This window comes from Delphinus delphis, chromosome 1, assembly GCF_949987515.2.
Source record: "Delphinus delphis chromosome 1, mDelDel1.2, whole genome shotgun sequence".
Taxonomy (NCBI): Eukaryota; Metazoa; Chordata; class Mammalia; order Artiodactyla; family Delphinidae; genus Delphinus; species Delphinus delphis.
In genome coordinates, this window is record NC_082683.1 from 170045546 (window position 1) to 170073275 (window position 27730).

The window sequence follows — 27730 nt, forward strand, 5'->3', positions numbered from 1 at the left end:
CAGATGGCATCGGGAAAACAAAAACAGCACACTGACGTTGATTCAGTTACGGGACTGAAAATATTATTTTTCACTTGAATCCTTTAAGGAGATTAATTAGAAGAGAGACTGCTGAGCCTCAGATTGCTAGGTCAAAATACATGACAAAAATATGAAAACATAAAGAAAGATGAAGGAAGATGCTAATATTAAGAAGAAATTCAAAAGGAGAACAGAAAACACATGCACAAGGTAAAGAAGGATGGGAGAAGATAACGAAATCTAAAATAGGAGAGAATATATGATTTAATAGACTTGATTATAAATTTATTGAAAGGGCTCATCAAGTTCTAGTCAAGATTAAGCAAAGCTTGTTCTTCTATAGGACCTCTGTGTGCCAGCCATTATTCTAAGTGTTCTCTCTATACATAAATACACACACACACACACACACACACACACACACACGTATTTAAACATCACAACAACTCTGTAAAGCAGGTACTCACTATCCCCACTTTACAGGTGAAAATCTGAATCATGGTTAAATTAATTTTCCCAAAGTTATGCAGCTAATCTGTGACCAAGCTTTTCAACATGAAAGAAAAATGCTTGTTGATGTCCAGAGATTCAGTTTAAATACCATCCGTGCACCATATTGGAAGGAAATATTTCAGCAAGGCTTCTAATCAGAAGGAAAAAATAAAGAATTTGAAATATAGAGGAGAAGTAGTGGTGAATAATAAACCTAAGGATATTAAGTTCAACCTAAGTATTTGATGACAAAATGACTAGAAATGTGTTTTATGTGCCAAAGAATCTTTGACCTAGAAGAGACACACAGCAAAGGGGAAAAAAAACCCCTGATAATTGTTTGGTGCTAAAATTACTAAGAGTTGAAGGAGGGGGGGAAAATGAGTGACTTAAAAGTTTCTAAAGGTATCAACTTAGTAGAGGGGGCATTAAGGGTATAGGTTATATTGGTTTCTTGTTTTCATAAAATAAATGGACAAAAATATTTGATTTTAAATGTTGTGACAACAGAAAGTAATTACTAATAGAACGAAAATCGTTAATTGTTCCAAGAACAATTAACAAGATTAAAAAAAAGACTAAATGCTAAATTGTAAATATCAACAAAAACATAAAAGAAAGGAAACAATCCAGAAAAATAGAAGAATATCAATGAGAAAGAAAAAATCTGGTTCTGCTTCTTCTACCTCAACCTGTTAACATCTAGGTATATTTGAGATCAAGCCAGATGGAGAAAAACTTTAATCATATAGCCATTTATTCATAGAGCTTTCAAAGTATGCAAAGTGGGTTCATGTTGATTGTCTCATTTCATTCTTGAAGTAGCCACCTGAAGTAGGTATTGTTTTTTTCCCCGCTTTAGATGAAGTGTCTTAACTAGGGTCACATAGTGATCTAGTGATAGAACTGGCACTGGATTTAGTTTATTTCATTCAATGAAACATTGTTAAAAATGTGTCATATTGCAGGCACTGTGCTGGGCAGTTACGAGTTGGAAACACGGAAATGAGAAATGAACAAAATGCCGCTCCTGCCGTCCTCTCTCTAGACACCCCCCCTTCCAAGATTGGAGTAGAGTCCTGCTGGACTTGAACAGGGCAGTGTGCCAGGGTGGCTTCACGCTGCCTCACACTTACAATACAATTGGTCACACCCTCATAAACGTCCATCCTGGTGTCTATGAGTGTGATTCCAGATGACCGTTCACACCCCAGAACTACGTCTGTAATCATACAGTGGCCACGGGTTTGTTCACAGGTTTTGAGTATTTAATAAATGTGCCCTGCCTGCCCCCCGCCCCCCCCACCCACAATATACTCTAAACATATGGGGCAAAGTCTTTGCAGAATTAATCCAAAAACGATTCCACCAGAACTGAAACATGACTGCCATCTCTTTGTTATTTCTCTTTCTAAAAGATGTGATAGCTTCAGATTCTGCAGAATAGGAAGGGGAAGAAGTTAAATAATGCTTAACTCCGCTCAACCACATTATTGCCATTATGATCCTGAGACTGGCTGCCAGGAAACTTCCTCCATCTCCTTTTTCATCGCCTTTTCAATGATCAGATAGACAGGCTGGTGTAGACCAGAGCAGAGTTCGAGGAAACATTCACAAGGGCATTGCCAACCACTTCCTCCCCCTCTTCCTTCAGACAATGGCCTAGAGTGCTTCCCTCTGCCTGTCCCTGCCCTATATACCCAAATCGTAACCTGTATACAAAGTTGGTACCTGCTAGGCAAGCATCAATGAAATTGTTATAGCCAAAGTTGGAGGACCAGGGGAATGCAAAGGGTTTAATGATGACTTACAAGTGCATTTTTACCTGGAATAATAATGTCCCTCTAATAAAGCAAAAGTTACCTGCATTTTCAGGAAAGTGATAATTAATTTATACATAAGAAAGTAAGGCGTTGGTTGAGCCGGACTGCCTTAAGATACATGTGAGAAAATGTGATCAGATGTATCACACTGAGTGCTTGTGATGCTGTCTGTACATGAGTCCACGAGCTCAAGCTAGCCGGGACTGGTCCTTCCTCACCACGAAGGAATTTATCCAGGTTAACTGGACATATTGCTAACTTTTTAATGAAAGCCCAGCATATTATCAGGCAAAGAGATTGTTGAAACTGAGGAATGGAGAATATTTGGAATATTCTTCCATTTTTTTCTCTTTTGGGGTAGGAATATGAATACAGCTTTTTTTTTCTCTTTTTTTAAATTGAAGTAGAGTTGATTTACAATGTTGTGTTAGTTTCTTCTGTACAGCAAAGTGACTCAGTTATACATATATATATTATTTTTCATATTCTTTTCCATTATGGTTTATCACAGGATATTGAACATAGTCCCCTGTGCTATACAGTAGGACCTTGTTTTTTATCCATCCTATATATAATAGTTTGCATCTGCTCATCCCAAACCCCCAATGCTTCCCTCCCCAATCCCTCACCCCTTTGGCAACCACAAGTCTGTACTCTGTGTCATAAATACAACTTCGTGAACAAAGTTAGAGCTACCCCAAGTTTAAAGAAGCTTAGGAGTTTGTTTTATACGTCCCCCATTGACATTTCAAAGTATTTATATTTTAAATAACTCAGGTACCACTTTAAGCCAGTTTTCTTTCCTTTTGTCTGTAAAGGATACAAGATTATCTAATGAACACCTTATTGTACTCATTAGACAAGTAGTTATTTGCTCTTTGTGTCTTTCTTATCTGAGTGTACAATCCAGTGAGGGCAGGTCTGTCTATTAGTCGCCAGATATATCCTCGAGGCTCAGTACAGTCCTTGGAACATAGTAGATACACTCATAAATAAGTAAAGGTCTGTTGACTGATTGGTTGACTGAGTGGCTTGATAGCTATTGGTAAAATAGTACTCATGGGCTTCCCTGGTGGCGCAGTGGTTGAGAGTCTGCCTGCTGATGCAGGGGACATGGGTTTGTGCCCCGGTCCGGGAGGATCCCACATGCCGCGGAGCAGCTGGGCCCGTGAGCCATGGCCGCTGAGCCTGCGCGTCCGGAGCCTGTGCTCTGCAATGGGAGAGGCCACAACAGTGAGAGGCCCGCATACTGCAAAAAAAAAAAGTACTCATAATTGCAGAAATTACCCATTTTCTAGGATAAAATTTCCAGTTCTTTAATGATAATTTAACAATTTTAGTTATTTGTTTTCATTTGTCAGATACTTTGACTTATACCGATGTTATTTTCAAATTACTGTTCCTGAATCCATTCAAAATAATTAAATTTTGAGTTGTGGAAAGAGCATTTTGTAGGAATTTAAAGTTACTCTCTAACACGTAGTTTCAAAATAACTGAAGTCATTGTGTACTTTGTTCTTTTTAAAATATCTTAATAAACTTAAGTAACGAATTCTTTACATAATAATATAATTCTACATAGAGGCGTAAAAACTTATTTGGCATTCCTTCCAACTATCCGATTCATTCTATGAAAAAATATTTGGGGGAAAGGGGGAAGATTCTTCATAATATTTAAAACAGGACATATGTTTGCCTATCATAAACTGAACACTTAGAATTATTGTTAAGAGTCAGTAAAGTTACTCCATTTTTTAATTGCTGTATTTTTTGTTCTCTCTAACAATTAGCTAGAGTCTTCCTATTTTCATTAGATTAATTTCAATTTGGAAATACTTGATCAGATGATATTTTATTGACCAGTAATGACTCGTGGTTCTCAGTTAAATGTTTTATGTTCAGTGACATTAACAGGAAATTCACATAACATTCTGACTTCACTGAGGGAAATGGTGAAAGTGAAAGCTTTCAAAAAAAATTCCGAATAGCATCTATTTAACATGTCTGATATTTTCCAGATGGAAAAAATAAACTGCATCATATGACATCAGAATTGATCACAGAATTATTCTCTTAACATTGGTGAGGTAAAATAATCTTAAAATGATCATCAAAGAATAATACACTAAGTTCCTCTAAGTATGAAGAAAATTTGGCATACTGAGGCTGTGTGTTATGTACTTGAATGTGTCACCAGTCAATGTGATTTCGATGTAGAGAACTATTAATGCTTCAGACTATCGCCAAACATGATACGAAGAACCACTTACTCAGACACCTGATCTTTAGAATGCAGCATCGTCTGTAACAATTTTAACGCTAACTAAGTACACTTTGATGAGACAGCATTTAATAAAATGCTCATTAATTTCATCATTAGCAAGGGTATGCTAAGAAGTAAGCCAGTTTCTTATGTCACGCCCAATTAGCATCCCATGCTAGTAATCCCATTAGTATTGTTGAATTCACTAATGGAAAAACTAATGGGCATGCTACCAGGGCACATTAATTGGGCACGACACCAGTTCTGGTTTTAATTATTAAACTACGATAATGAAATGTGTGTTTGTAAAATATTAAAATGTTGAAATAGAGTTGAGGAAAATAAAAGAATATGTGGAGGAAAGAGATAGAAGGAAAATCAACCTACAAAGATTCGAGCACTTACCAAAATGGTCATCTTTCTAGCCGATCGAGTTGCCTGTAAAAGTTGGGATATTGTCCACGTGAGAAGCAACCCACTCCTACTCATGGGAAATTAAAAGCTCTTTTTTGGTAATATGAAATTCTGTATGTCACACATGTTGTCATGCTCTGTATGAGGCCTGACAGGAGCCAATTAAATGCATAGAATGGGCATGGTATACTGCTGAAGCTATTTTAGGGAAATGTAAACAGAAATGTTTTACTGAAGATGGTGTGATTAACGTTGCAATTTTTGTGACATAAATCTTCACCATATTGCATCAGATAATTATCAGCTTTATCTTTTTTGAAAAACAGTCTACCAAGATTATTAGAATTTGGTGAAACAGTCCAAGTAATTTAAAAATATATTTTGTAATATTTTACCAAATCTTATTTTTAGCTTAAAAAATTTTTATTGATTGAAGTTAAGTATTGCTAGAGATCTACTTTATTAAGAAAGAAAGAAAAAATTGTTTTCATTTAGAAGGTTTAGAGTAATTTTCTGGTTGTTTTTTCTTTAACCACAGTAGTAGCAAATGATGATGGTGACAAAGTTGAAATATCTTTTACTTAGTCTTAAGTGTTCACTAACATTAAAAGAGTATCATTGCGCTAACCAGAATATACATAGCTCTAAAGTGTCAAGATGAAATGTTTCTCTTCTACTTTTCTTTGTCTCCTTATCCTCACCTCCTTTTAGCTAGTATCTGTCCTTATTATCTGCCATTTCCTAGTCTTATCCACTTAGGAACTCATTTTTAACTATACTGTTACCTTAGACAAAAGTATAAATGCTAGAATTCAGACTACAAAGCATTGAGTAATAAGTTTAACCGCTATACTCATGTTCAAGGCATTAGTAACTGACTAATTTTTAATGTGAACCTTATTCCTTCTTGCTATACGTAGTGTAGTGAAGGTAAAAGAAAATAACTTGCCAGACATTTCCTTATCTTTAGAACAATATTATTTGAATAATATTTTATTAGTTTTAAATTCTTCTCTTTTTTATATTTCTGCCCCCAAATTTAAAATATTAGAAAAGAAAATTCATTACCTTTCTGATGAGTATAGTTACTCAAAATCCAAGGGTACTTGTAAGAGATTTTTATTCCAAAGAGAAGCTCTTTTCAGATTTGAGCACCGAGGTGACACAGAAGTACATCAGAGAAAAGCCAGAAGGATGTATCAACTTTAATTTTGAGTTCTGTTTGAAACGTGTACATGCTTGCATCTGGATCATGTTGAAATTTGCTAATTGGTTTTTTACAAATATATATGTATGTGTATGTAACATGCATACTCACTCATTGATTCTTTTTCCCTCATTCATTCCCTTAAGGGGTCTGCAGTAGAAGTTACCACAACTAATGATGATGGTAAACAATATAGTGATGGCAAATGGCATGAGATAATCGCGATTAGGCATCAGGATTTCGGCCAAATCACACTTGATGGGCAATATACAGGTAAGATCTTCTTTGACATATATGAAGGGCTCTATTGGTGTGCTGATGTTACCGTCCTCTTCTGTTGTTTATATTTGTTCATCTCTTCTTTCACCTTTATCTCCACTCAACTTCATCTAAATTGCTGTTGAGTTTGCCTTTGGGGTGCTCCTAAAATGATGAAGTCTTGGCAACTATCTTCTCGTCTACACAGGGTTTCAGTAAAGCAAAAATAAGAGTAAAGTCATCAATAGCAATTTTGTATCTTTTTCAGGTCTTTACAATTTGCAAGGGCTTTTACTTTCCTTTTACTTTCCTTTTACTTATGTTCTCTCCTTATGTTCCTCTATTATAACCTCGGTTATACTCATTTTAGAGATGAGGAAACTAAGGCTCCAAAAGGTAAACAACTTCTTCCAGTTAAGACAGTTGGTAGGCAGCGTTCTGGGACATGTGTTTTTTCTTTGCAATTCTAAGTTTTTTTCTTTCTATCCTTCCCTATCTACCATCCCCATGTAATTGTAAAAGTTACAGTACTATGATGCAGGCTTTTATTAATTCATTCAGAAAATATGAAATTTTAATGAGCACCTACTACTGCTCTAGGAACTCTGGAAACAAGGAGGAAAATTTACACTTTAGGTGGGAGAGGGGCAGGAAACAGAATAAATAAATATTGAACAAATATCAGGTAGTGGTACATTCTGAGAGTGTATAAAACAGGATAAGAGGAAAAGGGGTGTGTGTGTGTTGGGGAAGGGATGTTTTGATTTTATAAAAGACTGTTAGAGAAGGTCTTTCCGATAAGGTGACATATGAGCATAGACCTAAAGGGGATAAAAGGGCAAACCAGGCAAATGTCTAGGAGAATGTTTCAAGTCAAGTGAACAGTAGTTCCCAGGGCCCTGAGGTGGGAGCATACGATATGTGCCATGTCAAGGACCAACAAGGAAGCCAATGTGGGAAAGAGAGGTTGAAGGGGCTAGTGTTACAATATGAAATCAGAGAGGCCACTGGGGCTGTATTACATAGGGCTTTGTGAGCTTTTACTTGAAAAGAGGGAAGCCATTGGAGAATTTTGAGAGAGGGGTAACATGACATGACTTCTTTCTTTAAAAGGAACACTGTGGCTGCTCTTTTGGAGATAAGTTTTAAGGAGAACAAGGATGGAAGTGTTGACCTAAAACAAATAGATTGCCATATGCTTTTCCAGCAAAGATGGGTTTATTTGGGATCAGTAGAAAGCTGCAATTCGGGGTCTGCAACCATGGTGAGCCACTTGGAAGTCCCCGCACAGCAACGGAAGGAGAACGCTTTTATGGAGGGCAAAAGGAAGTTGGGAGGGCTGTAGTAAACAAATAGTCCATGGCTTTTCATTGGCTGAGTGCTTGCCAGGAAAAAGGAGGTGTCTTTCTTCTTCCTGTTGGGCTCTGCTGTCACCACAGGGCATGAGACCTCCTTCTGGTCTCCCAAATCTATCTATTTGAGGTTTCTGTTTATTAATTTTTTATATGTCCCCCTTTTGATCATGAACTTTCTCTCAGAGCATCACTGATCGAGTCAGCTTTTCTAATTTCAATGGCTTTTTGTTCCTCAGTGCCAGGAAGGACCTTTCCTGTGTGGGGGGTCTCATATCAGAAGGGAAGGCACAGATTGGAAACCTACTGAGGTCATATTCAAGTAACAAGGGAAGGTAGAATGGAGAACTCTCAGACACTTTCTGTCTCAATTCCATATGTTATCAAGATCATAGACATTGGAGATCATCTGAAGCATTATGTCATTGTCAAAGATTTGGCAATACACTTCCTAAAGACCTGGTCCAGATATCTTCAGAAAGCTGCCTCATCAGGTGTTGTCTGCTTCAGTTCAACACCTGAAATATTTACTTTCAGCTCACCAGACTTTTTGAGGTCCCTTCAGAATTTGGTGCTTTCTTTAGGCATGTCACATGAGTCCAAGAATCTATTCCTTGGACTTTGGCGGCAGAAGGGTTGGTTAGCAATACCTGATAGGGGTCTCTCCAATAAGGTTGAAGAAAGTTCCTCTGGAGTTGTCTTTTCCAGTAAATAAAGCCTTCAGGTTGCAAGGTGTGATGCTTAAGGTCTTCGTCTCCTGAGAGTGCACTGTAAAAAGATTGCTCTACCAAAACATGGTTATTTTTAATAGGAGCAATTTGGCCCTTGTGTTATTGGAGTATATCTCCTCTTTTCAGTTGTAGGTCAAAAAAAAAGCAGTAACCAAGTGTGTTGGGTGTCCTGTGACTGTTTCAATGGGTGAGAATTTTTGAGTTACAAAAAGTGTGGATCTGAGATTTAGAGGGACCAATAGCAATGCTTTGGGCCAAGGTATTTGTATGACCTTTACAAATTTTGCCAGTTGGGTCTAATAATGCCATTACTGTGATCGACTAAATCAGAGGATTGATGCCACAGACTTGTTGAAGTACCTGTTGGCCAGTAAAACAGGTTCCTCAATCACTATGAAGTCCATCTGTATCTAAGTGTAGCCCTTGTTCTGATACCAGATGCCCTAAATATCAAACCTGGGTTTGGGCAAGCTACAGTTTTTTCCTTGGCAATCTTATGTCCCTTTAAGGCTAAAAGCTTTAGAAAGTGGATGCTGTCTTCCTGTGAGTAGGCTTTAGAAGATCAAAGAAGCAAATCATTCACATATGCAACAAAGTAGACCTGTAGGAAACTTTATATCATCCAGGTCAACCTTCAGGATTTACAAGAAATAAGAAGGACTCTCAGTAAAACCCTGAGCATTACTGTCCAGGTGAATTGTTTTTCTTCCCAAGTAAAGGTAAAAAGGTGTTGGCTAGCTTCATCAAGTGGAATACTAAGGAATGCACTGCATAAATCAATTACAGTAAAGAATTTGCTTCCAGTGGGAATGGATGTTAGAACGTCTGAGGATTACGAACAACAGGGCGTCTAGGGATAACAATGTTGCTTATTGCTCAGAAGTCCTGGACAGACCTCTACCCTCAGCCCTTAGGTTTTCTCACAGGTAAAATAGCATCCTCACAGGAATTAGTACAGGCATAATGAGGTTTCGAGCCTTATAATCTTCTATTACAGGCTTTATGCCTTGAAGGGTTTCTTTACTTATAGGGTATTGATTAATTCTGGGAAGAGGTTTTGAGGGATCTATTTGAATCTTGATGGGAAGGGGTGCTCTTTGAAGTTTGCCAATATCAGTTGGAGATTTTGCCCATAAAGATGGTGGTGGCTGATTCAATAGGGACACATGATCAGTGTTTCCAAAATCCGCTCTAGAACTGTCGGAGACAGAACAAATAAAAGATGTCAGAGGGGTCATTTAATTTACCTGGTTGGTGATTTTGATGGCTACTTTCAAATTCTAGATTATCTCCTCCTTTTGCAAGAAAGAATTTCCAGCATGAGACTTCTCCAAGAAGTCTCAGCCCAATAAATGGGTAGGGGCAGAGGAACTAAGGAGAAAAATACATGGTGTGTCTCTCAAAGGGCCTAAAGGAAAGGAATAGGTTCAGAGACAAGAGCCTCTTGAGATCCGTTAGAGATTGCCACTATTTGAACTGTGTTGGTACTCGGAGGCAGAGGCTGCTTTTTAGTAATGGGTTGGAGCACTGAGTGTGTGACCATTAGGACTGGAAGAGATTCAACCCCAATCTTGAGAAACATTTCTTTAAGCTGATTAAGATGGAGAATTGGGAAGAGCCCCTATAGTTCCTCAGAGCCTGTCATTGAGTAGTTGGCGGATATTGGAAAGGTTAGTCAGAGGGCTGAAGACCCTGAAAGCACTTAAATTTGTAACAGTCTCTTTTCCAATATCCTGGCTATTTTCAATAATACCAGAAACTAGGAGGATTTTAGTTTCATTTAGGAGCCTTCATTTGCGTAGTTGAAGTTTAAGAATTTAGACAGTCTTCCTTCTAGGTGATTCAGCTATAGTGTGAGAGAGCAGTTTTGACAGATTAATCAAAACTAGATGGGAAAAAAAAAAAGAAAAAAAGAAAAAAAAAAAAAAAAAAAACTAGATGGGACATAGTTTTCCATTCCATCCTGGTCCTTTTCATTAGAAAGGAAAGATCCCAGTTTGGCCCATTAATAAACATGGAATTAAAAGCTACCCAGGTGGAGTCAACATCTGGAAGAAGACCAAAACTTTGCATAAAAATAATCTGAATTCAATTGTAATCATAATGAACAGGTTCATCAGAGTTTGGTGTGCAAGCCTGAATTTTGTTCCAGTTGACAGTCTTTGGAAAAACCCTAGGAATTGCTCAGTGAAGTCACCTAGTGATTGCTCAAGCCTGATCATATAGTAAGTTAGAGGGCTGATCTCCTGGTTGTTATCCTAGAGACCTTTCAGGATTTTCCCAATTAGCAGTTCTGATCCAATGCTGGGTCTGGCCATCACCAACAAACCTATGAATTAGCTAAGGTACGTCAGAGAAACCAAGTTGATAAGTTTGAATGACTACATTAAATTCCTCAGCAAATCTGTGACAACCTTCAGTTACTTTGGGTATATTTTTGACTGTGGCTTGCAGTTCAGCTTTAGTCCAGGGAATATAAGAAATTAAGTGTTTAGCTTCTGGAACCTTAGAAGGCTTAATTTTAAAGGGACAGGTTCTGATAAGTTCAGAGGAAAAGGGAGTGGGGAATGTTTCAGAGAAAGGGGAAGTTTGGTGAGAGAATTATTGGGGGGGGGGGGAACTGAGGGTCTGAGGAGGCATAGGCAGTAGAGAAGGAAAGGAGAAAGATGGTTCCAGATGAGTCTGGCCATGAGGAGCTGGGGAAGAGAGACAAGATGGTACCAGAGGTTGAGCCTGAGACAGAGAAGCCAAGGAAGGAAAGCCTGAGGTGTGGAGAGCCACTTTGTCTTTCTTTATCCACATGTTTGCCTCAGTTAATCTTAAAATCTCATTTTGCTGAGGGACAATTTTAAGCTCCTAATTACATTTAGAAACCTCAACATGCCAATCAAAATAGGCATACTATTCAGTTCTGGGAATTTCTGAGCTATTGTAGTCCAATTAACTTTGAGGATTCCAAAAATTCCCCATAATGGCCATTGATATTCTAAATTGCCTTAGGTCAGTTTGGTCCATTTAGTTGGAAATGCACATGAGGAAAGACCACACTTTTTAAACATAAAATTGTCCAGAGTCCCTGTCGGCGGGGGCTCGCTCAAAATATGTAGATAACTGGTATCTCATTACTCAGAAGTTTGTCTCCAGAGTGAAAGAATAATTTTTAAACAGCTCACAGTTCAAATCAAACTGCTCGCAACTCAAACAGCATGCAAATTAATACCAGCCAATTCTAGGGAAACAGTTTGGTCCTGTAGAAACCAGGCCCAAGGTTTTTCAGTCATTTCCAAAGAACAGCCCTAATTCCAAAGGAATGGGCTGAAGCCTGAAAAACCAGCAGAGTTTCAGTGAAGCAGCCTCGTTCCTGAAGGAACAGGCTGATGACTTCTCAGCCAGTCTTGGTTGAAACAGTCTGATCTCAAAATTAGACTGAAGTTCCAAATGAGTACTCAGGTACAGAACAAGGCCTTAACCAGAAAAAACCTTTAAGCAGAACTTGCATAAAGGCTGGAGAGCTTCAAATGCAAAGAGGGTGTGAGCTCAGATCCAGGAGAAAGATTTACCTTCAAACTCCAGAGTTGGTAAGAGCAGTGAGCACAGTGGGTAAGCAGTGAGCACAGTGGGCTTCTTTGTGGGTACCACACCTGTTTGTTCACCAGAACTGGAGCCTTCAGGGGTTTTCTGTGGTCCCCATAGGGTCCACCAAAATGTTGACCTAAAACAAATGGACTGTCAGATATTTCTCCAGCAAAGATGGGTTTATTGGGGATCAGCAGAGAATCACAATTCAGGGTCTACAACCATGGCAAGCCAAGTGCAAGTCCCGCATGGCAAGGGAGGGAGAAAACTTTTACAGAGGATGAACAGGAAGCTGGGGGGACTATAGTAAACAAAGTGTTCATGATTTTTCATTGGCTGAGTCCTTGCCAGGAAAGAAAAGTCTTTCCTCTTCCTGGTGGGTTTGCCTTCATTACAAGGTGCGAGAACTCTACCTTCTGGTCTCCCGAATATTTAATTGAGGTTTCTGCTTATTAATTTGTTACAGAAGCATGGAGACCAGCAAATAGGCTTCTGCAATAATTCTAAAATAATCCAGACAAGAAATGATCGTTTCTTGAACCAGGGAAGGAATTGTGGATATAATGAGAAATCTGGATGTATTGTAAATGTTAAGGAATTTGATTGAGGTAGAGCAGGGGTTGGCAGACTACCACCTGTGGGCCAAATCCAGCCCATGCCTGTTTTCATAAAGCTTTATTGGCGACAACTGCACCCATTGGTTAGGTATTGTCTATGGCTGCTTGAGGCTGTGCGGTCTACAAAGAGGAAAGTACATACTACCTTGCTCTTTACAGAAGACTTTTGCTAACCCCTAATGTAGAGCATGACTGCAAGGTTTGGGGCCTTTAGACTGTAACTACCATAACTAAGGTGGGCAAGTTAGTGGGAGAAGCAGATTCAGAGAGAGATGTTCAGATTTCGGTTTGAACATGTTAAGTCTTAGGTACCTATGAGGCATCCAAGTGGAAATATCAAGCAGATTCCTGGATCTGAGTTCAGGGAAGAGTTCCAGACTAGAGATAAAAAAATTGGGAGTTGTCAGCTAAAGATGGTATTTAAAGCCAAGGTCCCAGATATAAGTAGGGCTAATTAGAGTTGTTTGGGCTCTGAAAAAAAAAATCCCCCTTCTCCCAAAAAATGATGGAGTAAAATAAACATTTTAACAGATTTGCATTGTTATACAACACAGTCAAGGACCCAGGCCCCTTCTGATCTTTGGCCCTGGGAATTAGCACAGGTACCCAGCTCTCTCTTCATCGTTCTAGAGGGGATTAGGGTATCTGTGTAGGTGGAGAAAGAGATCTGAGATGGGAGGAAGCCTGGGTCATTGCAGCATCAAGATGTTGGGGTGATGAGGAAGAACCAGTGAAGAAATGTAACCGATATGTAGAGAACCAAGAAAGAGTGGTGTCCAGAAGCCCAGGGAAGGGTTTAGTCATTTGTTAAATTTGTAGAAATAGATTATCCTGCTGAAGTTGGAATTCTCATCTCCTTTTCCATCCATAGGCTCCTCGGCCACCCTGAATGGTAGTACTGTTATTGGAGAGAACACAGGAGTGTTTGTGGGAGGGCTGCCGCAGGGTTATACCATCCTCAGGAAGGATTCTGGTGAGTTTGGGAAAGGTATAGACTTTATATGTTGTCACCACATTTTAGAATCAAGTTGCATTATTTTAAAGTATGGGTAATAGTATTATTTTCTATCTCATACTGTATTTCCTACATCAGTATGTCAAAAATTTCCTTTAGGTCTCTTCTTTTCTAAAGGAACCATGTACTACTGGCATTTCAATTCTTAGTACCCAGTTCTTGATATGTAAAAGGAGTTCATTAAACTTTTGCTGAAATGAATTATACTAATTTCAGTCAAAGCTATGTTATTTAGGGATCAAAAAATTTCAGTGACTTTTTTGAGAAGGATATATTTAAATCCTCAAGACCGGTTATAGTTACCTCCTTAGAAATACCTGTAGAGAAGAGAGGGCTTTCATTTGGCTACTGTAGACTGGTGGAGAAGTCTCTTGAAAACATTCACACACACACACACACACACACACACACACACAGACTGAAAGAAAGAGAGAAGAGAGTCTTTGTCATAGTTCTTTGCCCACCAAGCACAATTCTTGTCTCTGGTATATCCAGGCATCAGGAGGAGAGCATACCCCAATACCAAGTATCCCTCCTGTAGATGACATCTGTCCATTATAAATAAATAATTTGACATTGCGCATATAAATTGACCTTGTAAGACATTGATTGCTGGTGAATACCCTCCCTAAGATCAGGTCATGAACTCAAAAGCTGAGAGCTAAGCTTTCCACTGACCTGTAAGGATGTAAGGACACTGCCATGTGAAATGCAACCTCAGCTTCAGGCGCCTTCTCGCCCTCTCTGCTTTTTTTTTTTTTTGCTCTCTAATTCTCTCATTTGCTCACTTTCTCTCTTTCCCAACCTCTTATGACCACCCTACTTACTGTGTTCTTAAGCCCCACACTTACCTGGTCTGGGGAGTTCAAAAATTAAGCTTAACATTACATTAATTCCTAAAAATGAAATGAAATTATTGCTTTACTTGTGTAACAGACTAGGTGAAAATGGCGAGGGAACTAAACTATAAACTGTAGATTTAATAGATAGACTTCCTTTAAATCTTACTTTTAAAATGTGTTATTGCACATTTATTTTTAAGACCAGTGGCAGATGAGATCCCCTTGTTAGTTCAAGAGGCAATAGCCTTGCTATTACTATAAAACCAGGGTTTTTGTGCAAACATCTGTTTCTGCAGATAAGATGAGTCTGAACCAGAGCGAAACATGACAATTGTTACCACCTACCCTAGCTGATGGTGTGGTGTTTACATGAGTTATTAAGAAGTTTGGGGACTTCCCTGGCGGTCCAGTGGTTAAGACTTCGCCTTCCAATGCAGGGGGTGCGGGTTCAATCCCTGGTCGGGGAGCTAAGATCCCACACGCCTCGTAGCCAAAAAAAAAACAAAGCATAAAACAGAAGCAGTATTGTAACACACTCAATAAAGACTTTAAAATTGGTCCACATCAAAAAAAAATCTTAAAAGAAGAAATTTTTTAAAAATTTGTAGTAAGTAGGTAGTGAGAGCTATTGCCTATTTCTTTGATTTTAATAGCACATCAAATTCATTGCTTGAAAAGAATTTCTCAGAAAACATATTTCTTGATATCTTTCAACCCCTGCAGACATAATCCGAAAGGGTTTTGTGGGCTGTCTCAAGGATGTATATTTTATGAAGAATTATAATCCCTCTGCTGCTTGGGGGCGTCTGGTTTGGCAGAGTTCTGAAGAGCAAATCAACGTGTATAACAACTGGGAGGGATGCCCCACTTCATTACAAGAGGGAGCTCAGTTCCTAGGGACAGGTAAGGTTCTAAAATAGACACTGGTCATTGCTTAGCTTGTATGTTCTATCTTTGGTGTAATTTAATCTCTCCTGATACAATTATTTTGACCTTGTATGAACCTGCTATCTCAGAAATACCTAGTTACGCCCTGATGCCCATACATATATTCTCAACGTCTGAATATATAATATAAATAGTAAGACTCATAAATACATATTCATGTGTAAGATCTCTGGCAGTTTGGGGTTTACCTATGGTAGTGCCACTAATGTCCATTTGTAAGTCCACTTTTTTATTTAGAATATAGTTTTACTCAGATGTGTCAAAGGAGTTTTGTCAGGCTAATCCACACAATATCTGTTTTATCCCATGGTATAGATTGACAGTGTTCGTAAGAGTAAAATTTCAGCTGCGTGATGGGGTAAGTAGGGCCTTAAGGGAGAGCTAGAGAATATGACCACCATCACTGCCATTGCTCCAAAGGCTGTGGCAAAGGTGAGACATAGTGTGCCCGGCATACGTGCCACCTACAGTCTCTGTCTAGCAGCCACCCAGGGTAAGGAGTGGAAGGGAATATGGTGACTTGGCCACCATGGCTTATTTTTGGAATAAAGGCCCACTATTGCCTGCTACATTTATAACTAAGTTGGTTAGATATTAGGTTCGTTAAACTACCTTCAGAACAGAAAGCTAAATAATATTATACTCTGTGCACTTTTTCGTTGCTTTTTCTCATCACTGTCATTATCCAGAGTTGCAACTACTTATTGTTAATACTTAGATAAACTAGTAATAGTCTTAATTGTATCCATGACTTAGTAACTCGCTTCCTCTTAAAAGGTATGTCAAGTTCATTCTGCTACTTCTGTACATTACAAGGTGAATTTCTTAACATTGATCTGCATCTTCTTTTGTGAGAGATTTATTCAACGACAGAATACGTCCTAAGGTTGTCTTATGACACCCTTACGATGCAAACAGTATTGCTTTGCGCATGCTAATTTGTACATGTTTTTTTCTCTAAAGGGTTCCTGGAACTTTATCCATATTTGTTTCATGGTGGAATGGACTTTGAAATTTCCTTTAAGTTCAGAACTGACCAGTTGAATGGATTGCTTCTTTTCATTTACAACAAAGATGGACCTGATTTTCTTGCTGTATGTTAATTAATTTACTTAAAAATGTTAGATCCAGCTTTAAAATCAATAAACCATGTGTTTACATTATACTTAATTAGGGTTTCTTTCCAAATTCACTTTTGCTTTTATTTTTACCCCCATGTCATTTTCACTTTTGGAATCCTGTGAAACATTTTGTATTTTAGGACCATGATGATTTTTTTAAATGACCATTGTACTTTGAAAATTATAATTTTAACAAAACAGGCTAATTATTAGGAATTGAGGAAATGCAATTTACATTCCCAATATACGAAAAATGTTCCTTCATTATCTTTTATATTATAGTGAAATATATTTAATATTTCACACACACATATAAAATAAAATATAATAGTACAATGAGCACTCATGAACCTACCACCCAACCCAAGAACTAAAATATTATCAAATCTTTGCATCTACCTCTAGGCCATCTCTTAGCCCATTTCCCTGTCTCCCTCTAGAGGTAATATGTAATTATAATTTTGTGTTTATTATCTCCTTGCATTTTTATAGTTTGAACATCATGAGTGAATGCCTAAAAGTCTTTGTTTTAGAAATTTGTAAAAGTTTCTATCTTTAGGCAATTGCTTTAGCCCTTGACATTGTTTCTGAGTTATTCATGTTCTCCGTGTGGTTTTCATGGCTGGGTAATAATATATCTCTTCTCTTTTCAATGAAGTAGTGGTCGTTCCCATGTTTTTGCCATGGTGAATAAGGCTACTGTGAACATTTTTATAGCATGTACTTCTTATGACCAGCAGGGTGAACTTTTAGTGTAAGATATTAGTAGAAAGAATATGGGCTTTTGGCATCAGACAGACAAGAGAAAAATGATTATTTTTCCATATCACTCAAAATCCTCCAAAATTTTGCTTCTACCATACCTGGCAGAACCCTTTCTTTCTCTTTCCCCCATATGTATCCTTTTATCTAATTTTGTATCTTTTTCTAAACCTAATGTGCTCGTACATGTCCCCATGCCATTGAACGTGTTAATCTTCCTGCTGGAGATTCTCCATGAATCTTACATTACTTCCAAAAACCTTACTTCAAGCCTTTGCCAATTCCCAGGGAACAAAATGTGTTTCTTCTCTCCGATCTCTTTGCACCCCATCCCCATCTTGTTTATAATATTACCGCACATGTTTGCCTCTGCTATTAAGACAGTGCAGTTCTTGGGGGCAATTTCTCTTGTAGTAGCAGGTTTTCAGAACATAGTAGGGGAATCAATATTTATTGAATGAAAGGATAAAAACATGAATGACTGTTTACCCGATGTACTTCACAAAGATGATTTTTACATAGAAAAGCAATAATTTTTTATATATTATTTAATTTGTTTCATTGACATGATCTCAAATTTTTAAGTACCTTATGGTCACTAATTTGACTTCTAACAAAATAAAAGCATAGTAGGTAAAATAATTATTGAGTAAAATTTTGAAGAAAAACATGGAGGCATTTCCTTTGCCATGAAAATGTGAGTAAAATATGTTCGTATTAGAAAATGGCACTTTAACCTGAAAGAATAGACATAGAAGCAATTAGGTTAGTTAGAGATTTAGAATAGTAACACTGAAATATTGAATCAAAATACATTTTACAAATTTGAAATTGAGTTCACCAGCCAGTTAAAATAAGCTTAATCAGGCTTGACATTTCATTTTCTTATTGTCTTGTCATATTTTTCCCTGAAATTAAATTGATATATGAAGTAGTATTTTCTCATTTTCTAAAGATTCAAATAAAAATAGAGTCATAGTTTAAACTGTTCTCTTCAGTCATTCAGTCACTTATGCTAGGGTTTAATCTGTTACCTATGCTGCATCAAAAAGAAAAAAAAATGGTCTTGCCTATGTAGTATTGCATTACATCGTATCATCATTACTGGGTATAAATTTGTTGGACTCATTACAACATCCGTCATGTCAATTATAAGCTTGCAGAGTACTTCATTATGTGTTACTCCAGTTCTGCTTAGAATAAAGTGGGACATTTTTATAGAGTTCTTTCAGGGAAATTTCTTGCTTCTCTTCAAGAAGTTGACCTTCTGTTCTCTTCCAAACTGCCATTCTGCAGTCCTTTTATATACCTATTTTCTTTTTAATATGAAATACAGATGGAACTGAAGAGTGGAATATTGAGCTTCCGGTTAAATACTAGTCTTACCTTTACACAAGTGGATCTCTGGCTGGGGCTGTCCTATTGTGACGGAAGGTGGAATAAAGTGATCATTAAAAAAAAAGGTTCCGTCCTATCAACAAGCATGAATGAACTGATGGAGCGCGTGTCAGAGTCCAGAGCTCAGCCACTGATGGTGAATTCCCCCGTCTATGTGGGAGGAACCCCACAGGAGCTGCACGAGTCTTATAAACACCTGAAGCTGGAACAAGGTAAACTCCATCGGGAGGAATTCCCAAGTTAGTACAGCCCTGGTCCTACCGGGTCTTGGTGGTTCTGTGTTTCAAGACAAAGCAGTCGAATCAGGCTGAAAGCAATACCTACTCACCCCTTTTCTGGAAGAATTTTAAGCTCTAAAAATAAAAAATAATAAAACGCTTCTTCAAATTGTTTTGTATGTTGCCCTTAAGGGTGTGCTCTCATCTGTGTTTACAATCAATATATTTATTCTAACATATCTTCATCAAATATAATTGTAATTTATATATATGTATGTATGTGTACACATACATACACATGTGTATATATATAATATATACACATGTGTACACATGTGTATATATATAAATTACTATTATATATTATAATTATTGTATATATTATATATATAATATATTTACTCGTATGTTTTTCTTGAACACACGTGGTTCTGGTTCTTTTAAATACTGATCATTATCTGTATTTACAGATTAAAAAATAAATTAGGTTGGTGTGTACAGCCAAGAAAAATGGCCTTAAATTCCCTGGGCTTTTTCTGACGTCAATGCTGTTTGTCTCCATGCATTTCCATGGAGCTCTCATGCAGCAAAGCACATGAAAGTGTGGGTTTACTTGAATTTCAAACACACTTGTGAAAAGTCTGTGTGTCATTTATTATCCATAACCATCAACGAAAGGAAAAGTACGTGAATGTGTGACTTACGACTAAAGCAAGCCTTTAACTCATGTAAGGAGTTTGAACATAATCAGAGAAATTATTGATTAAAAAAGGCTAACAGTAAGTGAGTTCATACTGTGTGACAGGCATGGTTCTGAGAGCCTAATGTGAGAATAAGTGGGTCAGTTCTTCATAACAAACCCATGAGGCAGGTATTATTATCTGTATCCCCACTTTACCGATGGGGAAACTTGGGGGCAGGGAGGAAAGTAACTTGCCCAAGGTCAATGACTACTAAGCAGGTGGCGAGCCTACCCATCTCGGGCAGCCTGGTGTCAAAGCCCACTCTCCTTATTATAGTCAAGTGCTCTCTTTCATGGGCATTGGCCAATGTTCCTTTCTATCAAGTGGGGAAAGTACAGAAACTTCCAGCTTGCCACCAAGCATGTTCCTGTGTAGAAAATGTTCTCTCTGTATTTCAAAAACTATGCACCCTGAACGGTTAAAATTTCCACGAAGCAGTCTTTGCCTATTTGGTAAGTACATAAAGATTTAAATGCCTTTGAATAGAAAATATATGGCAAGCTCTAAGGAGACGTTTAGAAGGGTACTAGTAGGAGTTAATGAATATCTGGGGTGGAAGACAGTAATGACATTTTCAAGGCACTTAAGATGTAACAGCAGCTAAAAATATTACATTCATATAAGGGCTTCTTCTGGTTTTCAGGCTTCTGAGGTTAGAAAGAGCTTGAAAACTCTTTATAGGAGCAAAATTACTTGATTCTGTTTACATCTAGGAAAAATCCCCTGTATATTGGGCATTTTACTCTCAAAGTACACCAAAACCCATTGTTATGGTGGTCCTAGAGACATGGCTAAAATTGGAATTATAAGACGATAATGATGGAAGTTTAAAACATCAACATAGACCCAAGGGGAACAACATAATCTACACTATGACTAAGACTGTGATACTGAAAGATATTTTATTTATGGATAATACTAAATTTTTATCATTGCAGTGTCATCCATATCAGTGGTTCTCAAACCACTTATAAAATATTGAAGTATAGTAGCTGGAATATAGTAAGAACGCAATAAAATTAACTATTATTATTATTACTATTCAGGATCCATTGGAATGGCATGGAAAGGTTATTTAAAATGCAGATTTTATGCCTTTATCCTCTAAGATTCTGACTCAGATGTTTTGAATAGTAAGAGTTATGTAAATAACTGCATGTTTTTGCTTTTGTTTTTGTTTCTGCGGTACTCGGGCCTCTCACTGTTGTGGCCTCTCCCGTTGCAGCGGAGCACAGGCTCTGCACGTGCAGGCTCAGCGGCCATGGCTCACGGGCCCAGCCGCTCTGCGGCATGTGGGATCTTCCCGGACCGGGGCACGAACCCGTGTCCCCTGCATCGGCAGGCGGGCTCTCAACCACTGCGCCACCAGGGAAGCCCTAACTGCATGTTTCATACAGTGAACAGGAGAATATTCACAATATAGAGGTGCTTCATGCACGTAGTAAATTGCAATTAAAACTAATCATGTTCACTTCCCTGTAGTTTTTTTCAATCCACTATCAGTAGTCATAAAAACCTTCCTACGCTTCTCCATTAGCATCCTTTTTCAAAGGCTCTATTTTGTGGTCCTACTAGAGCTATTTTTTATATCCATTAATGTTGCAATCTTCCTTTAAATCCAATGCAAATGAATTTTCCTCTGTGTTTTGGAGGTGCTGGGCAACATCATTTGCTGAAGAGGTACCACCTCAGATCATGGGCATTTATCTAGGACTAACACTTGGGACAGCACTCACCTCTGGGTTGAGAGTGAGCAGGCCATGGCATGTGGTCTCCCAGGTTATGGTCTGTCCAAAGCCCTGAGCAGAGAGGTCAGGAGTGGGGCTGAGAGTCAGCCATCCTGTGAGCCCAAGTGTCCCATCGTTGGACCGCTTCCCCGTGAACAGCTACTGTCTCTCTGATCTGTCAACTCAGGGTTCTTGTCCACCTTCCAGTTACTTAGAGACCTGGGGGTAGGATAGGTGTGGGGAGTCGCTTATGATTTTCCCAAAGGCAGGGAAGCAAGAAAAGGAGGCATCCCTAGTCTTCCCACAGACAGGCCCTCTCCCCTGATTTTATCCTCGCAGCCCATTCATATTTTAGAGGTCGTTGGGGAGTATTTCCGGTGGGAGGGTTTCTGACGGTGCAGAGTTGGGAGAATGGCGCAAACTTTGACCAAACCCTCTGACTGCCCTGAGGGTAGTACTGTGAGGACCCCACACTAGAGCCCAGGCATCTGCACCCCCAAAGGCCTGAGGCCAGAGTCCCATTTCCTAAGGAGGATTCCTACTTAGAAACCTCATCCTGTCACTTTCTGGACCTTTTTTTCTTTATCTCCAGCGTGAAGGAAGCCTACCTCTGTGGCCTTTCCCAAATTTAAATTTGCATCTTGTGTATTAATGTTTAAGACATTTCTTTAAAAAAAATTTTTTTTAACATGTTTACTTGTAATAAAGTACGCCTAACGTACGATTTACCATCTTAACCATTTTTAATGTACGGTTCAGGCATCTAGTATATTCACGTTTTTGAGCAACCATCGCCACCATCGATCTCTAGAACTCTTTTCATCCTACGAACCTGAAATTCTGTACCTCTTGAGCCATAACGGGACATTTCTTATACGGGCACACTGACGTTTGCCAAAGCTATCTTTCCACTGTTCACATTTTATTGATAGGGAAACTGGAGGACAGAGAAGTTAGGTGACTCAGCTCTGGGCCATCAGAAAATTACTACTGGTAAAGAAATTAGCATCTGAGTTTTCAAGCAGATGCTTTTATATTGAGCTTCATTGCTTTCAATTCAATTCACCCAACTTACTGAGTATCTACTGTGTGTTGAAGATAGACTAGCAGTATTGGTCAGTCGGGCCTAAAGGAACGTGAATAATAGCAAAGGCATTTAAAAGGAAATAGGCTTCGACTTAAAGTGTTAGAAGACAGAATAACACACCATATTAATACTGAAGAGAACAATACGGTCATTGTTACCGTTAACTTATTTTACTGTTCGGCATTGCATTATGTTTTATTTCCATTTCCTGCCGACGTGTTTTCATCTTGAAAAGAACTAATCGTGTGTTTGGGGCCTTTCAGACTTGACAGTGTTTTGTTCAAGAAAGAGTGTGTGCTCCAGCGATCTCAAACACAGTCTGTTTGTCCCTTCTTTGACAATTGTGGGCAGTTTTCTGAGCAGAGTACTGCCAAACCGCACAGAACTGATCTCTGTTTACACAAAATAGCAAGTTATTCAAAGCCACTGCTGTTCCCCGGCTGACAGGATGCCCTATGGTTCTCTAAAAAAAAAAAAAGCCGTGCACACTTCAAACCTACCTCCTCCACATTCTCTGTTAAACTTCCCAGAACTGAATGCCCCGTGGTCATTCTAAAGTTGACTGAGTAGAATACACGTTCCAGGGAACCTCCCGTGTTGCTGTTGCCACAGCTGAATTTGGTCCCTGTCATGAGAACATGAACCTAAAACTGGTGATCGTTTTGCACAGTCGAGATTATGGAACTCAGTGAAAATGGTAGAGCACAGTCGTAGCTCCCTTGTTCCCTGATTTAACTGGGATTCGTTCTCTGTCTATGAAACGATCATTACAGAATTCATAGCAATATCTCAGGATTTTAGTATATTTTGAGACTATGTTCTTCCTCCTACTATTCATAGGAACCTCGAAATGTATTTTTCCCCCAATAAGCTTCTTGAATAATCATGCTCATTAAAATACTAGTTTTTGGCACTTAGACACTGACTTATACAGGTAACTTAATTTTCCAGGATTGAGGGACGTGTAGATACCCCCTCACGATAATGTGTACTTGCCTAAATTTTATTTCATGGGAATAAACATAAAAATGTGTTCCTAAAGAGATATAATACATACTTTTCAGTTGAATCTAATTCAGTCGAATTACAATTATCAGCTTATATATTTTTTCAAAATAACATAAATATAACTATTTCCTGCAACAGCTTAGCCTGAAAAAAAAAGCAGGGGGAGGCATAAAGGATCTCCCAAACAAGACTTGGAAGTTTAAAAATTATCTTTAAAGCCCCCCCTTGCACAATTTCATCACAACGTAGTACTACAGGAGGCAAAAAAATGATTGGTAATTAATGATTCAAGCCCGTTATGTGACATTCGTCCCTTACGATTTGCTAGGTTTCGGTGGTTGCATGAAAGATGTGCAGTTTGCACAGGGTGCTGTCGTTAACTTGGCATCTGTGTCCAGCGGTGCTATCAGAGTCAATCTGGATGGATGCCTGTCAACTGACAGTGCCGTTAACTGCAGGGGAAATGACTCCATCCTGGTTTATCGGGGAGAAGAGCAGAGCGTTTACGAGAGTGGTCTCCAGCCTTTCACAGGTAATGTGGAAATGCTCCAAATTCAATGTCCCACGTCCCCTCCTCGTCCCCTCTTCCCTCCCTGCCAGCCCACCACTAGCCTACACGAGTCGTATGTTAACCTTCTACTTCTTACTTCCATTTAAGAATACCTGTATCGAGTAACAGCCTCCCACGAAGGAGGTTCAGTACATAGCGACTGGAGTCGGGGCCGTACAACAGGAGCAGGTAAATACTATTTATCTTAACACGTGTATGTACACACAAATGCACACGTCGGTGCATGTAAAGGAAAGGAAGGACTCTCACCCGTGAAGCAAGCAGTACGTTTGTAATCTTGTGACAGAGCACGCCCTGGAGTGCAAAGGCACCCGTCGTTGGTAAAAATGCTTAGCAGATCCTTGCTTTTGATTTTTCAAGTATTTAATAAGGATTTTTTCAGGCTTGATTCTTTCCTCTTCAGATGCAGAAGAAAGTAAGTTCAGGTTGCTCTTAAAGATGAAATAGGCCCACATCGACTGTAATTTATCTAAGAATAGGAAACCTTTCCCAACTGCTTAGACCCCAAAAAGCTAAAATCAGGATTACCTTTAGGTAGGGGTGATAGACCCTTGCCTCCCCAGTGGAGAGCACATTTGAAACCTGCACCCTGGTTGCAAGCGGATGTGTCTTTTATCACATCATGGCAGGTGTTTGCCGTGGTGTTTACTGTTAGGGTCTTAGAATGACTCTCCCATGATAGAAATTGCTGAGTGGTCTAATTTTTGTTTGTTTGTTTGTTTTGAGTTGAATGCGGAAACAAAGAGGAAACAGACTACTATATTAGAGCTAATCTCAGATAACTGATTTGTAAGTGCTTTGTCCTTCTGACAGGAACCACAGAATCTGTTCACATATTACCATCACAGGGAGGCATTCATTAAAAAAAGTTTTGTGAAATCAGTAGCCTTCTACCATTTTGGAGAAAATATTTATTTGTCAGAAAGACAAATACATTTCCATGTGATTGACACTTGTGCCTCTTGAAGAAAATTATCCTTAGCAAGTCACGATTTGTCTAAAGATGTGTTTTGTATCAAGATACCCTCTCATACTTCTTATCAATAACGGGTTACTAACACAGGCATCCTTTGAGGAATCTTTTTAATCTAAGAGATAATTAAGTACTGAGATGGGCTACTAATAAGAATTTTCAAAGCTGTCTGCCTACAGATTTTCCAGAAGAGGCCAACTTGACACTTTTCCAGGATGATTTAAATCATCATCTATTTATAGGCAACACAATGCACGGAGCGATCCCTTAAAATCCTTTTCAACTTCAGAGCTTGGAAAAAGCTCTGATGTAAAATATTCATTTGTTACTGGCATGTCCTCTGCCCCTATCTCACACTTCTGTACTTTATTAACAAATATACTATAAAGCCTGCTTTCAGTCTAATTCAACAACGTAAATAGGTGTCTAGAAAGTGCATCACTTACGTAGCTTAATAGTCTCCATTTTGAGTACCACCGAGAAAGTAGGCAAATAGAGCTCTGAATTTATAGCCATGATCTGACCACAAAGTCTTATGCCATAAATTCATATTTACAATCTGACCACACCACCAAGCGGCTACATGCTCCCATGGGTTGGAGAATAATTGCACTATTTAATTATTTTTGAGTCAGTTTTGCTCTGTCCCTTATGAGAAGACCATCTGTTAGACAGGACTCGACTTTGCTCTGGACCACATTTCAGAACTAATAAAATCAAAATCACTCCCATTATCCCATTACTTGCAACTTGATTGTGTAGCCTGTGTGTTTCCAGAAGCGCCTGTGGTGTTTTACCTCCTCAGACAGTGGTTCTACGCCTCTGTGCTTCCTCATATCCCTTACGTTCACATTGTTTCCCTTAAAACTGTCCTGTTTTATTGGCCTGAACAGTAAAGGCAGAGAAGGAGGCTATTTGATGGAGGGAAACCAGAGTGATTCTCCATCGACAGGGCTCAGGAGTCCAGGAGTGGTCAGAGCCTGTCTCCCATCCATCATCCTGCCATAAAGTTCCTTGGGCTTCTTCTCAGTGTTCCCAGTGCAGTCAGCTGTGCTGAAGTCGTTACTGATCAGAACCATAGAAATATCTAATTAATAATTAAAGGTTATAGATTTTTTAAATGAGGGCATTTGGCTTATAAGTGAGGTTTCGCAGCAAGTTCCTTTAAACTTGCCTCGTTTGGTGGTGGTATTTTGTGATGCTCTGAGGAAAATGATTTTGTAGAATCTCAAGGGCACCGGCTCCTCTACCCCGCCTAAATGCAATTAGGAATATATCCTATCTGGTAGAACTTTGCTTTTTTAAAATTAGTTGGAAAAACAATTGAATTTGGCAAACAGGATCAGACCTTCAAGTACAATACAGTCACCACATTTCTGATATTTTTTGGCTAATACATCGACAATATAAAAGTGTCAAACCACTATGTATAATAACAGTCTAATTATCTTGCTTCAAAGGGGTACATCATTATGTTGTTTGAACTTGTTATCTGCCTACCATCCACCTCCTTCTTTATGAGTGATGTTTAAAACATGTCGGATACATTAAATGTTTTTGGAAAACCTGGACTAGGCTTGAAAGAACGTGATGTCAATGGAGTTTTGATGGTTTTGAAATATCGCTTAAACTGAATGGCTCAAGATGACTTGGCTCAAGTCATATTAAATCAGTGCTGAAAAGTTACAACTCTAATAAATTGTATTTATGCTAATGGTCGAGTCTGATTTACTGCGGCCATTAAAAGTGAAGAATACGAGCGATAGTCTTCTCAGAACTGCCGTTTCCCCTATTTTCTCTTTTATCCTTTCACAGCTCCACAAAGTGTGCCAACTCCCTCAAGAGTCCGCAGCATAAACGGCTATAGCATCGAGGTGACCTGGGATGAACCTGTTGTGGTTAGAGGTGTAATTGAGAAGTACATTTTGAGAGCCTACAGTGAAGATGCTACCGGTCCGCCCCGCCTGCCCTCTGCCAGCTCTGAGCTTGTTGATACCAGCACCTTCACAGGTAAAGGCGACTCCTCAAGGGAGTAGGTCTTATTAATTTTCTTTTTGGTTTGACTTTAGATAAAAATGTCCTTCAAGGCTTTTTCCCCAACGCATTAAAGATTCCTATATTTTGCCTGATTCAAAACAACAAGGATTGGGCTTCCCTGGTGGTGCAGTGGTTGAGAGTCCACCTGCCGATGCAGGGGACATGGGTTCGTGCCCCGGTCCGGGAAGATCCCACATGCCGCGGAGCGGCTGGGCCTGTGAGCCATGGCCGCTGAGCCTGCGCATCCGGAGCCTGTGCTCCTCAACGGGAGAGGCCACAATGGTGAGAGGCCCACGTACCGCAAAAAAAAAAAAAAAAAAAAAAAAAAACCAACAAGGGTCATCTAATGATATGGACACCTCTATCCATCTCGGATGGAAAGGATAATTCTATAATGGTTATGGGCTCTTATGGATAGCTTCATTACAAGGATGATATTCTCGCCATCCCCAAAAGATTAGGTCACAGGGCCCTCGTGCCCTTAATCAGGTCCTTGTACCTAGGATCTTTATACATCCTAAAAAGA

The 27730-nt window shown here is 38.9% G+C and overlaps 1 protein-coding gene across 1 annotated transcript in view; it reads left to right on the forward strand.

Annotated features, from left to right (window-relative positions):
• Positions 1 to 27730, forward strand: part of USH2A (usherin) — a 779248-nt gene that overhangs the window by 282847 nt on the left and 468671 nt on the right. The window contains exons 22-29 of the mRNA XM_060022310.1: positions 6367 to 6493; positions 13626 to 13727; positions 15335 to 15514; positions 16523 to 16653; positions 18779 to 19052; positions 23952 to 24155; positions 24282 to 24362; positions 26983 to 27177. Of these exons, the coding sequence (XP_059878293.1) occupies positions 6367 to 6493; positions 13626 to 13727; positions 15335 to 15514; positions 16523 to 16653; positions 18779 to 19052; positions 23952 to 24155; positions 24282 to 24362; positions 26983 to 27177 (1294 nt within the window). The remainder of the gene's footprint in view (positions 1 to 6366; positions 6494 to 13625; positions 13728 to 15334; positions 15515 to 16522; positions 16654 to 18778; positions 19053 to 23951; positions 24156 to 24281; positions 24363 to 26982; positions 27178 to 27730) is intronic.